Source organism: Mastomys coucha, unplaced genomic scaffold (genome assembly GCF_008632895.1).
Source record: "Mastomys coucha isolate ucsf_1 unplaced genomic scaffold, UCSF_Mcou_1 pScaffold22, whole genome shotgun sequence".
Lineage (NCBI taxonomy): Eukaryota > Metazoa > Chordata > Mammalia > Rodentia > Muridae > Mastomys > Mastomys coucha.
Window position 1 is genome coordinate 244,169,685 of NW_022196905.1, and position 13,571 is coordinate 244,183,255.

General features: G+C 39.8%; 1 protein-coding gene across 4 annotated transcripts in view; it reads left to right on the plus strand.

Annotated features, from left to right (window-relative positions):
- Nfatc3 (nuclear factor of activated T cells 3) overlaps positions 1 to 13,571 on the plus strand; it is a 76,363-nt gene that overhangs the window by 10,581 nt on the left and 52,211 nt on the right. For all 4 annotated transcript variants that reach the window (XM_031341268.1, XM_031341269.1, XM_031341271.1 and 1 more), the window contains exons 2-3: positions 7,748 to 8,885; positions 12,411 to 12,573. In XM_031341268.1, coding sequence (XP_031197128.1) covers positions 7,748 to 8,885; positions 12,411 to 12,573 — 1,301 coding nt within the window. The remainder of the gene's footprint in view (positions 1 to 7,747; positions 8,886 to 12,410; positions 12,574 to 13,571) is intronic.

Genomic DNA, 13,571 nt, shown 5'->3' on the forward strand with positions numbered 1-13,571 from the left:
TTTTTACCAGCTTTTTTTTCTTTTAGTTTTTCTTATTTTTTTCATACAACCATCCAGACCCCAGCTTCTCTTTCTAGTTAGTTTCCCTCCATCTCCCCTTTTCCCTAGGCTCATGGTGTCCCCCACCTCCCCAAGAGCCCTGCTTCGTTGATTCTGCAGGCTGTGTTCGTCCAGTGTCCTTGACCCCTCTGGTTCCCACAATTTCTCCTCCCCTCTTCATGGGGTACCCTAAACTCCGAGGTGAAGGACCCAGTGGAGACCTCTAACCTGGGCTCTCTCTCAGCCTGTCTGGCTGTGGGTCTCTGCATCTACTCCCATCAGCTGTCAGAGGCAGCTTCTCTGATGACAGCTGAACTAGGCACTGACCTGTGAATATAGCCGAACATCATTATTGACTGGGGGTGCTGGTGGAGGGAGGCAGCTATGTTTTGTTCTACCCTAAGTCTCTGGGCTTTCCTCTGGTTCCTGGTCATCCAGGCAGTGTCAGGCATGGGTTTAATTATAATACTCTTTATCATAATTAAGAATGGATAGAATTATATGAACTCTGAAGTTGCATTAATTTTAGTGTTTTTTTGTTCTTTAAGACTGGGTTTCTCTACAAAGCCCTTCAAGCTCTTTAAGATGACAGGAGAGAGGATTTGTGAAGGGGTTGTGGTCAGGATATAAAGTGAATAAAAAGATAAGTTATTGAAAAAAATGACAGAATAGGAAAAAATATTTATTTTAGAAAACAATATTGTATGGCCAGGCAATGATGGTATACAGCTTTAATCCCAAAGGCAGGTGGTTCAAGACCAGCTGGTCTATAGAGCTGGTTCTAGGACAGCCAAAACTACACAGAGAAACTCTGTCTCAAAAATCTATACCTATATCTTTATCTATACCTAGCAAGGGGAGAAACTCATGATGTTTCATGAGGTTTTTTTTACCTCTTTACCTCTTCTTAAGCTAAAGTCAAGGGTGTGGGTGGAGAGATGGTTCAGTGGTTAAGAGCATTGGTTGTTTATTCAAAGGTCTTGAGTTCACTTTCCAGCAACCACAAGGTGACTCAATACCATCTGTAGTGATATCTGGTTTCCTCTTGTATGATGTTTTCTGTCATGCAGGCATACATTTGAACAGAGTGTTCATATACATAAAGATAACTCTTAAAAAGAAAAAAAGAAAGGGAAAATTAAGTGGGGGGAAGGGGACTTGAGAGATGGTTCAGCTTTTAAGAGTACTGGTTGCCCTTGAAGAGGACCCAGGTTTGGTTCCTAACTCCCACATAATGGCTCACAACCTCTGTAATTCCAGTTCCTTTTCTGACCTCCACAGATATTATTTAGTTATTTCCCTAGCCCTGCCTGTTTTTTAAAAAAATTTTTTTCTTTCTTCCAAGACAGGCGTTCTCTGTGTAGCCCTCCCTGGCTATCCTGGAACTCATTTGTGAAGGTAGCCAAGCTTGGCCTGGAACTCAGAGATCTACCTGCCTCTGCATTCCAAATGCTAGGATTAAAGGTGTGTGCCTCTATGCCCAGCTTGTTTTTTTGTTTTGTCTTGTTTTTGTTTTGTTTTGTTTTATTGAGACAGGGTTTCAATCTGTATGCCCTGGCTGGCCTGCAGCTTGTTATGTAGTCTAGGCTGGTGGTGTTGAACTTACTGTGATCCTTTTGGCTTTGCCTCTTGGGGTGCTGGGATTACAAGTGTATGCTGCCAAGCCTGGCTGAATACCTCATTTGAATTGTCTTTGCTAATTATGAAACAATGGAAATATATTACTTTACTTTTTGTTACTTTCTACTGCAGTATGTCTTCAGATTCAAGCTGTAATGTAATTTTCATTATTTATACAATTCATACAATTTTTCTTATTTATTTATTTATTTATTTGTTTATATTTGTGCATGTACAAGCCCAGAGGCTAGAGGAGGCTATTGGGTGGTCTATTTTACCTGTGAGACAGAATCTCCCACTGAACTTTACATCTTTTGCCTTTGCTTCTTTAGTACTAGTATTACCGGCTTTTGTTGCCACACCTAGTTGTTGTTTAATCTTAAATGAATATGTTTTTTTGTTTTTCCTTTTTTGTTTTTGAGTCATGGTTTTCCTCTGCTGGTTAGGTGGGCTTGAAGCTCACCATATCTTAAATTTGCAATCCTCTGCCTTAGCCTTGGGATAGCTGGGATTAGAGGCATGTGCCATCATGTCTGGCTTTTGGCTGTTTTAAACTTTGAAGCTTTTCTCAGCTGTTCGGTGTCTGTTGTTACCTGCTTATCACTTAAAATGGGACACCAAAATTATATTGTTTTGTGATCACAGTGATGTTTGCTAACTGCAGGCCTCCTTGTAGGGGCTCTTACTAAGTTACCTTTGAGGTCATTATCTGTAGTTCTTTTTCCTTTGGTTAATTAGAGTCCCAAGTGAAAAGTCTGCCAGTCTATTGCCTAGAGTGTAAGTGTGTATGCTGTGAGCCAAGGGAATAGAAGAGCACTTAGGGTTTCAATATACACGTTTCAGAATGTCTTCGTTTCATCATCCTGTTTTTGGTATGGTTGCCCAGGTTCTCAGCCTTCCTTCTTTCTCCTTGTCAGAAAATTTCATTTACTGCCTAAAGAAAAAGAGTGGTAGGTGTGGAAATTCAGGAGCAGGGTTAGTTACTCACTCAGAAAGCTCTGTATCTGGCTAGTTTTTTAGTTTAGCCTTCACTTCTTCCTAATTCTGGATTTGCTTATTCTAGATATGTACTATAAAGGGCATAATATAATTGTGTGTGACTTTATGTCTGCTCTTTCACTTAGAATGTTTTCAAGGTTCATTCAGGCTGTAACATTTCCTTTCATAATGAGAGATTCTTGCTGTGTTGCTTCATCCTGCTAATAGGTTGGATTGCAGTTGTGTAGCACCACAGTAAGTTTTATTTGTTCTTCCTTATTAGGTCATCCATTAATCTATTGAGAATTATTTGATTATTTTAACCCTTTGGTCATTTCAAATAATGCTTTTATAAACATATGTATATAAGTTTTTGTATGGACATATTTTTATTCTCATGAATACATAACTGAGAATTGCTTAATCCATAGTCATTCTTTTCATTGTGCTTTTTGAGATAGTAGTCCAGACTGATCTGGAACTTACCATGTAGCTCACTCTGGCCTTGAATTTGTGCCAATCCTCCTGCCTTAGACTGTTGAGTACTGAAATTTCAGATATGAGCCACTGTGCTTTGCTAAAGAATTGAAAGCAGAGCTGGATTGAGTAGCCAGGTGTATATAGCCAAGGATGATCTAGAATTCTTAACCTTTTGCCTCAACTTCCCAGTGCTGCAATTATGAGCATATGCTACCATGTCCATCTTGCTTGATTATTAATTGATTGATTGGTTGATTATTGTTGTTGCTCTTATTTTGGTTTTGAGACAGGGTCTCTTTTTTCCCCCACCTCATCTCCCCATTTTTTGAGACAAAGTCTTGCTATGACAAACCCTTTCAGCAGTTCTGCCTCAGCCATCCACATCCTGGGATTACTGGTGTTAATCATGAGGCAGAGGCAGGAGGATCACTGTAAGTTCAACACAAGATTGCTATACATGGAGAGTTGTAAGCCAGCTTTGCGTACATGGCAGTTTGCTGACCAGTCAGGGATACATAGTGAGACACTCCCTACCCTACTTCTCTGTCTGAAAAACAAAAGGGTTAGAGGACTTTGTATAGAGCTTGGTGTAGTATGTTTGCCCAGTATTTGTAACACCCTAGGTTCAGTCCTGAGAAACACAAAACAACAAAACCGTATTACTGTATCCTAAGCAGCAGTGTGACAGAACTTAACGCCATGTTTTCACAGTTACTCTTCTCTGTCTTTGTGGGAACGTGATCATGGACAGTACATAATTGAGTATGGCCAAGTTCCAATAAAATTTTATTTATAGACACCAAAATTTGAATCACATTATATCTTATAAAAGTTTATTTTAAAAACCTTTCTTAGCTTGTAGGCTGTCATTTAAAAACCAAAAACCAAAAACCAAAAACAGGTGGTAGGACACCTTTGGCTGACAGGCTGTATTTTGCCAGATCCTGGTTTACTATTAGTAAAGACATGAGCATGCTCTCTGTATTCTCTAGATTACTGTCTGCTTTCCTAGAGCCCTCTGGTGGCTGATAGAGCATTTAGAAAAATTAAACGCGTCAAGATGGTTCTGGAGCATCATGAAGTCTACAGTTGAAAATCTCAATGACAGCCGGACAGTGGTGGTGTGTGCCTTTAATCCCAGCACTTGGGAGAGAGAGCCAAGTGGACTTCTGAGTTCGAGGCCAGCCTGGTCTACAGAGTGAGTTCCAGGACAGCCAGGACTACTACACAGAGAAACCCTGTCTCGAAAAACCAAAAAAGGAAAAAGAGAGAGAGAGAGAGAGAGAGAGAGAGAGAGAGAGAGAGAGAGAGAGAGAGAGAGAGAGAGAAATCAATCTCAATGACTGTTAAAGTGTGGTTGGAGTGACTGCCATGGTCTCAGAGTTAGGACTTCTGGACACATAGGAAGAAAGATGAAACTTTTTGTGTGTGTTCATGTGTTTGTGTTAGTTTAAGACATTGTGTGTGTACATCCATGTTCCCATGCATGAGGAGGCTAGTGCAGGTGTTTTCCTCTATGGCTGTTCACCTTATGGTTTTGAGACAGGGTCTCTCATTGAATCATAAGCGCACTATTTCAGCTAGACTGACTCATCTGCTAGGAATCCCTAAGACCTGACTGCCTCTTGGCCCTCAGTGCCAAGGTTGGAGACACTTGGAGCCATGTCCACATTTGTTTAAGGGTGACAGGGGTTTGAATTCAAGTTCTCATCCCAGCACAGAAAACACTGTTACCCAATGAACTATTTCTGTCAGCCTCAAGACATCATTTGTGTATTTACTTGTTTTTATCTACAGTTTACTTGGAGGAAGTTATGAATTTCAGCATTAATCAACTGCTGAAATAACATTGATATAATAATTACATTAGAATGAAAGTATAAAGACTTTGTTTATTCAAAACATAAGATTTTTAAAGTATATTCTTAAGTAAAAATTCATTTTTTTAAAAAATTGGATTGTATAATGATGAAGAATATAGTAGCTGCTAGTATAGTTGTTGCTGGAAGGACTTGCTTAAATATAAAAAGCACAGGGGTGGGTTTTGTTTAACTTTATCCATTTTAATTTGATTTATTTTGAGACAGGGTTTTTGTTTGTGGCCAAAGCTATCCTTAAAGTCAAAGTCTCAATTCCACGGCCGAAGCTAGAGTGCTGGGATAACAGAAATGCATGCCACAAGGCCTAGCAAGGGAGTAAATTGAATATTCTAAATTTGTGAAGATTAATGATCAACTATAATTTAATATCCTCAGTTTGTTTGTTTTTTAAGACTTTTATTTTATTTTATGTATGTGAATACACCATCACTCTCAGACACACCAGAAGAGGGTGTCAGATCTCATTACAGATGGTTTTGAGTCACCATGTGGTTGCTGGGAATTGAACTCAGGACCTCTGGAAGAGCAGCCAGGGCTCTTAACCTCTGAGCCGTTTCTCCAGCCCCAGAATCTAGTGATGTCTGGTTGCTGTTTTGTTTTATTTTGTGTGTTGGATGTTTTGCCTGATAGTGTCTGTGTATCATGTACATGTCTTGTGAGTCATGGGCATTGGATCACCTGGGATTGGAGTTTCAGACACTTGTGAGCTTCTGTATGGGCGCTAGAAGTCAAATCAAACCCAGGTCCTCGAAAGAGTAGCCAATGCTCTCTACTGATGAGCCACCTCTCCAGCCCCATCTAGTGGCTTTTGTAACCTGGTCCACTGTGTGCAAACATGAATTCTTGATGGTATGACTACTGAGGAAGAAGATGTCTGGGTTATTTTTATACACTTCCTAAAAGAAAAGAGAAATCTTGAATTTTACTGTAAGGAAAATACCTACAGAGAGTAAATGATGTGAATAAGAGGCAAGGTTAATGTTAATGGTGGGGTAATACAAACAACAACAAACCATACCTCTATCAGAAATTAATAAAAACCCACCTTTTGTTGTTGTTTGGTTTTGAGACAGAATATCATTGTGTATCCCAGATGGGTCTCAAACTCACAGCCTGGCCTGGCCTAGTTTAGAACTGCCAGTCCTTCTGCCTTCCAAATTCTAATATGAACCATCATCTCCTCCCAGCCCAAAAGTCTCTCTGTCTCCTCTGTCTCTACCCCATTTCTACCTTTCTCCCTCCCCACTCTTGCTTTTTGAGAGAAGGTCTCTCTGTGTAGTCCTGCTGTCCTGGAACTCACTCTGTAGACCAGGCTGGTCTCAAGCTCATAGAGATTCACCTGCCTCTGCCTCCCAAGTGCTGGGTTTATAGGCATGCACCAACATCACCTGGCTTCCAAGGTTCTGTTCTCTTCTCTTTTCTCTTTCTCTCTTTCTTTCTTCCTTCCTTTCCTCCTTTTTTTCTTTCTTTCCTTCTTTCTTTTTTGATTTATTTATTTATTATATGTGAGTACACTGTAGCTGTCTTAAGACACTCCAGAAGAGGGAATCAGATCTCATTATGGTTGTGAGCCACCACGTGGTTGCTGGGATTTGAACTCCAGACCTTCAGAAGAACAGTCAGTGCTCTCAACCTCTGAGCCATCTCGCCAGGCCCCCCTCCCCCAAGTTGCTTTTCACAGACTCTCCTTCACTCAGTCTTAAACTGCAGTTACCAAATATAGTACAGTTTCTATTATTTAAAAAAGTTCCTTAGAGCTGGAGAGATGAGTTCATGTTGAAAGCACCTGCTGCTCTTGCAGAGGGTCTAGGTTCTGTTCCAGCATCCACAAAGTGACTTACAGTTTCTAGGGGATCTTATGCCACTTTCTGGCATCCAAGGCACTGTACACATATGGTGTGTTAATATAAATGCAAGCAAATACACAAAAAATTTAAAATAATAAAATCTCTAAAGACTTTAATTAAGTTCAGGTTTCATTGGGAGGGGGAAGTGTAGGGTGTATGTGTGTGTGTGTGTGTGTGCACATGCCACTGTGTGTGTGTGGGTGTAGGGTATGAGTGCACATGCCACTGTGTGTGGAGTTGTGGGGGGGTGTGAGTGTGTACATGCCACTGTGCTCAGATGGGAGTCTTACAGCAGTGTGCAGGAGTTGGCTCTCCTATTATGTGGGTCCCAGAGGTTGAACTCATATCTTTTGGTTGGCAGTAAGGACCTTTATTCACTAAGCTATCTTATAAGATAACTATAAGTTATCTTATAGTTCTATAGCTTTAATTTTATGTGTGTATACAATTTTTTGAGTATACAGAAATGTACCTTTAATAAAAACATTCACTATTCTCAGATTATAATTTTTGGAAATGTAGAAGTAAAGAAAAAGATTGTCACATAATTAGATATTTCCTTGCAAAAATGAGTAAATGCATTTTTTAAAAGTCAACTTTTGTTGTTGATGAGCTATGGTCTGATTAAATAGCTAAAGTTGGCTTAAAACTCACTATGTAGCTAAAATAGGCATTGATTCTCAGTAATCCTTCTGCTTGTGTGTTGTTACATTTAACAGACAAGAATCACTGTGCCAAGTCCTTTAATGAAGCTAATGACATGCATTTTGTTGTCCAAATTTTTTCTCTCAAGTTTGTTACTACTGTTTCATCTAATAATTTATACACTTAAATTTTCTAATTACTTCTTTTATTGACCTTTTTGGTGGTTGTTTTTTTTTTCTTTTCTTTTTTTTTTCATAGATCTTGAACCAGATGATTGTGCATCCATTTACATCTTTAATGTAGATCCACCTCCATCTACTTTAAACTCATCCCTTGGCTTACCACATCATGGACTGCTGCAGTCTCACTCTTCTGTTTTGTCACCATCATTTCAGCTCCAAGGTTACAAAAATTATGAAGGAACTGGTGATATTTCTGAATCTAAATATAGCCCATTAGGTGGTCCTAAACCCTTTGAGTGCCCAAGTATTCAAATTACATCCATCTCTCCTAACTGTCATCAAGGAACAGATGCTCATGAAGATGACCTACATATAAATGACCCAGAAAGGGAATATTTGGAAAGGCCTTCTAGAGATCATCTCTATCTTCCACTTGAGCCATCCTACCGGGAATCTTCCCTTAGTCCTAGTCCTGCCAGCAGCATTTCTTCTAGGAGCTGGTTCTCAGATGCATCTTCTTGTGAATCTCTCTCACACATTTATGATGATGTGGACTCAGAGTTGAATGAAGCTGCTGCAAGATTCACTCTTGGCTCACCTCTGACTTCTCCAGGTGGCTCTCCAGGAGGTTGCCCTGGAGAAGAGTCCTGGCATCAACAGTATGGATCTGGACACTCCTTGTCACCTAGACAATCTCCTTGCCACTCTCCTAGATCCAGTATCACTGATGAGAATTGGCTGAGCCCCAGACCAGCCTCAGGACCCTCATCAAGGCCCACTTCTCCCTGTGGTAAACGACGGCACTCCAGTGCTGAAGTATGTTATGCTGGTTCCCTTTCACCCCATCACTCGCCTGTTCCATCCCCTGGTCACTCCCCTAGAGGAAGTGTAACAGAAGATACCTGGCTCACTGCTCCTGTCCACACTGGATCAGGCATCAGCCCTGCACCGTTTCCATTTCAGTACTGTGTAGAGACTGACATCCCTTTGAAAACAAGGAAGACCTCTGAAGATCAAGCTGCCATACTACCAGGAAAATTAGAGGTCTGTTCAGATGATCAAGGGAGCTTATCCCCATCCCGGGAGACATCGGTAGATGATGGCCTTGGATCTCAGTATCCTTTAAAAAAAGATTCATCTGGTGACCAATTTCTTTCAGTTCCTTCACCCTTTACCTGGAGCAAACCAAAGCCTGGCCACACCCCTATATTTCGGTGAGTTGGTAGAAATGGCTGCTGATCATTTTTTCATGCTTACAGGTCATTTGCATTGTATAACTACATTATCTGACCTCTTTTCCTGTCCTTTCCTTTTCCCTTTAATTTCTCCTCTTTTCTCTCCTTCCTTCTCTCTCCCTTCTTCCCACCCTCATCTTCCTTGTTTTTCACTTTTTAAAAAATAAATTCTACTGGTCAAATAACTTAGAGGTCCTTTTTATTTTTCTTTAAGTCTTTAAAAGTATTTTTAAATTAGCTAAAACTTCATTTTAAAAGTATATAGATGAAGAAAAATATGTGATGGATTGTAGATAATAGTAAATGACTAAGGCTCCTTAGGAGAAATTTCGTTATCTAGAAAAGATTATTGTACAGTTGGATTATTATTATTACTAATGAATTAACTGAATTTGCATATTTGAAGGACTCTGTGTGTGTGTGTGTGTGTGTGTGTGTGTGTGTGTGTGTGTGTATGTGTTCATGTGGCGACTAGAAGACAGCCATGAGTATTATTCTGCAGGAGTCATACATCTTGTTTATTGAGACATCTTGTTTCTTGTTGGCCTAGAGCTCACCAAGCTGCTAGCTTTAGAAAAAAATAACTATGTGTGTGTGCGCACATTCATGAATGATGTGTGTGAATGTGTGTCATGTCCTGTGTGGTATGTTCAGAGAACAACTTTCTGGAGGTAGAGCTATTCTTTCCTTCTGCCTTTATGTAGGTTCTGGGGCTAGAGCTCAGGGCCTTAGGCTTGTATAGCATGGCAAGCACTTTACTGAGTTCTCTTGCTTTGTCCTATTAATGGTACGCATTTTCTCCCACAATGTATTTGCTTTTAAATGTTTATTTAGTTGAGATGGGATCTTGCTATATTGCCTGTATTGACCCATGCTGACCTAAAATGTATGATTCTACTATTCCAGCCTCCCAAAGTAGCTGTGACTATAGGTCCATGCTATTGTACTTGGCCTTTTTTTCTCCCTCAAATCTTTCAGCAGTCTTATTTTCTTTCTTTGAGACTGGGTCCTATGTAGCTAAGACTGACCTTAAGTTTACTACATAATTGCCAATGACCTTGAAGTTACAATCCTCCTACCTCTATTTCCTAAGTTCTGGGATAACAGGTGTGTGTCACTACACCTAGTTTTATGTAGTTCTAGGATTCAAACTCAGGTTTTCTTGCATGCTAGACAAGAACTCTACTTACTGAGCTTTGTGTCCATTACTATTTGATTTGTAGATAAGTAAATGATTCTACAGTTCTTTATTTCCTGCGTGTGTGCATGCGGATGTGCATGCGGATGTGCGTGCGTGCGTGTGTAGATTCATGTGGAGGCCAGAGGTTGGCATTGGATGTTTTCCTAATTCTTCATTTGTTTCTCCACTTGTTTTTTGTTTACTTGTTTGGTTGGTTTGGTTTTGTTTTTTTGAAACAGGGTTTCTCTGTATAGCCCTGGCTGTCCTGGAACTTGCTCTGTAGATCAGGCTGACCTCTAACTCTGCTACCTGCTTCTGCCTTCTGAGTTCTAGGAGTTCTTGCACCACAGCTGCCCAGCTTCTGCTTGGTTTTAAAAGACAGGATCTCTCGTTGAACCTGGTTGGCTGAAAAGCCCCAGGTATATTCCTGTCTCTTTTCCCAGTGCTGGGATTACAGGCTTGGGCCACTGTGCTGGCTTTTATGTGTGTTTGGGGATTCGAACCAAGATCCTCATTATAGAATGACAAATACTCTTTCTACTGAACAGTCTTCCAAGCCCTTGTAACCATTACAAATGGTTGTAATGCTGACAACCATTTGTAACATTAATATTTTTAATATTAATAGATCTAAATTAATGTTTAGTCTTCACACTGTTTAAATTCTTATTAATCAAGGGAAATATTAACCTTTTAAAAACATTTCACAGGCAGTGGTGGTGCATGCCTTTAATCCCAGCACTTGGGAGGCAGAGGCAGGTGGATTTTTGAGTTCGAGGCCAGCCTGGTCTACAAAGTGAATTCCAGGACAGCCAGGGCTATATAGAGAAACCCTGTCTCAAAAAAAAAAAAAAAAAACCCAAAAGAACAAAAACAAAAACAAAACAAAACAAAACAAAACAAGGGCTGGAGAGATGGCTTAGTGGTTAAGAGCACTGACTGTTCTTCCAAAGGACTTGAGTTCAAATCTCAGCAACCACATGGTGGCTCACAACCATCTGTAATGAGATCTGATGCCCTCTCCTGGAGTGTCTTAAGAGAGCTATGGTGTACTTGCATATAATAAACAAACAAACAAAGAAAACAAACAAAAAACCCATACTAAAATAAAATGCTTTATGTTTATTTCAAGCAGTTATGTACTGAAACTAAACACTCATAGGATTGCTTGAGATAAACAGTTCTTCAGAAAGAAGAGTGAAATGATAGGAAGTAGAGGAGGTCACAGGCAGAATAGATTGACTTTCACAGAGTCATACTAGAGCAGGGAGAAAGAAGTTAAATTGTAGACTTTGAAGGTACTTAGTCTTGGGGACTGGCTAGATTGCTCAGTTTTTAAGAGTACCTGCTGCTCTTCCAGAAGACCCAGACTCAATTCCTGGCACCCACATGGCAGCTGACAACCATTTGTAACTCTAGCTCTGAGAGATACAGTGCCCTCTTCTGACCTCTGCAGCTATTAGGCATGCACATGGTACACAGACATACATGGAGGTAAAACACTCAGACACATAAAATAAAAATGAATAAAATGACTTATTCTTCAGAGCTACATATTTATGTATATACATACATACATACATATATACATATACATAAATACACATACAGATGAATGGATATCTTTGCTTTAAGAAATTGAACTACTAGGGGGACTAGGGTGACCAAACAACTTTAATCCCAGTACTTGGAAGGCAGAGGCAGGTGGATTTCTGTGGGTTCAAGGCCAGCCTGGCCTATAGAGCTAGTTCCAGGACAGTCGTTGCTACTTAAGTCTTTAGGTTAAAGAATTATTTATTCACTAAAAATGAATAGAGACCCTGGTGATGGTAGTACATGTCTTTAATCCCAGTACTCAGGAGCCAGAGGCGGGTGGATCTCTATGCATTTAAGGTCAGCCTGGTCTACAAATCAGGTTCCAGGATAGCCAAAGGTACACAGAGAAACTCTGTCTCAAAAAAAGCCAAACAAAACAAGTAAAAAAAGAATAGCCTATTAAATACTTTCCATGATTGGTACTATAACTTACAAGTGAAATAAGTTGATTTTGGAATACTTTTTTTTTTTTTAAACTTTTTTTTTTTTTTCTGAGACAGTTTCTTTGTATAGCTCTGGCTGTCCTGGAACTCACTCTGTAGACCAGGCTGGCCTGCCTCTGCCTCCCAAGTGTTGGGATTAAAGGCTTGTGCCACCACCGCCCGGCCTGGAATACTTTTTTTTAAACCACTGGAAAAAATATTGGAACTGGCAAAAATATACTTTGAGTCTTTGAATCTGCTTGGCAATGATAATATGATGAGATTGTTTGTGTGTTTTGTTTATAGCACATCTTCATTACCTCCATTAGACTGGCCTTTACCAACTCACTTTGGACAATGTGAACTGAAAATAGAAGTGCAACCTAAAACTCACCACAGAGCCCATTATGAAACTGAAGGTAGCCGAGGGGCCGTGAAAGCCTCTACTGGTGGCCATCCTGTTGTGAAGGTATGAGACTTGGGAGCTTTTCCCTATAGATATGCATGGTAATGATTGAATACATATATTGATTTACCTAAAAAAAAGAAAACTCAAATTTGAAGAGCCTCTGTTTTGTGTGCTTGTTGATGTGGCTGTATTTTCTTTGCTAGTCCACAAGAAACCTTCCTGACTTTTCATCTGGGGAAATAAGATGTTGGCGGTCAAATTGCTATTTTTCTGATTTTAAAAGACTATTGTGTCAGGTGGTGATGGCCCATGCCTTTAATCCCAGCACTCAGAAGGCAGAAGTAGGCAAATCTCTAAGTTTGAGGCTAGCCTGGTCTATAAAGTGACTTCCAGAACAGCCAGGGCTATACCAGAGAAACCCTGTCATGGAAAACAAAAAAACAAAACAAGACAAAAAAAAAAGTATATTTTGTGTATAAATATAGTAGATGCTCCTGGGGAAACGACTGAGTAGAGAAGGCATGTTTTGTAAGCATGAGGACTTGAGTTTGAATTAACAATGACTTAAAAAGCCAGCCTTGACCGAATGTGCCTGTAACTCTCAGCACTAGGGTATAGAAACACTCTGATTTCAGGAGTTTTCTGACCACTTGCCAGCCTAGTCAGGAAAGCTAGCTTCAGTCTCAGTGAGAGAATTTGTCCCAGGGCAGTAAGGCAGAAATGATAAAGGAACTCCATGGCATTGATGACATGCCACATACATATACACATATACAAATTAAAGTTGGACACAAAGTAGAAAGAATAATGCAGTAGAGTACTCAAATTTTGTCGTTGCCCTGAAAAATAAACATTTGATAATATTTTAGTCTCTCCCCTCATCTTTCTCTTGAATATATATTGAATAGAAGACTAGATAGTTGTCTGGAAAGATGAATTTTAATTTTTTAAAATGTATTTTACCTGTATTTGTGTGTGCCTGCTTATCTGGAATTACAGGCAGTTGTGAGCCTCAGAATGTACATGTTGTACAAGTCCTTTGCAAGAACAGCAAGTGC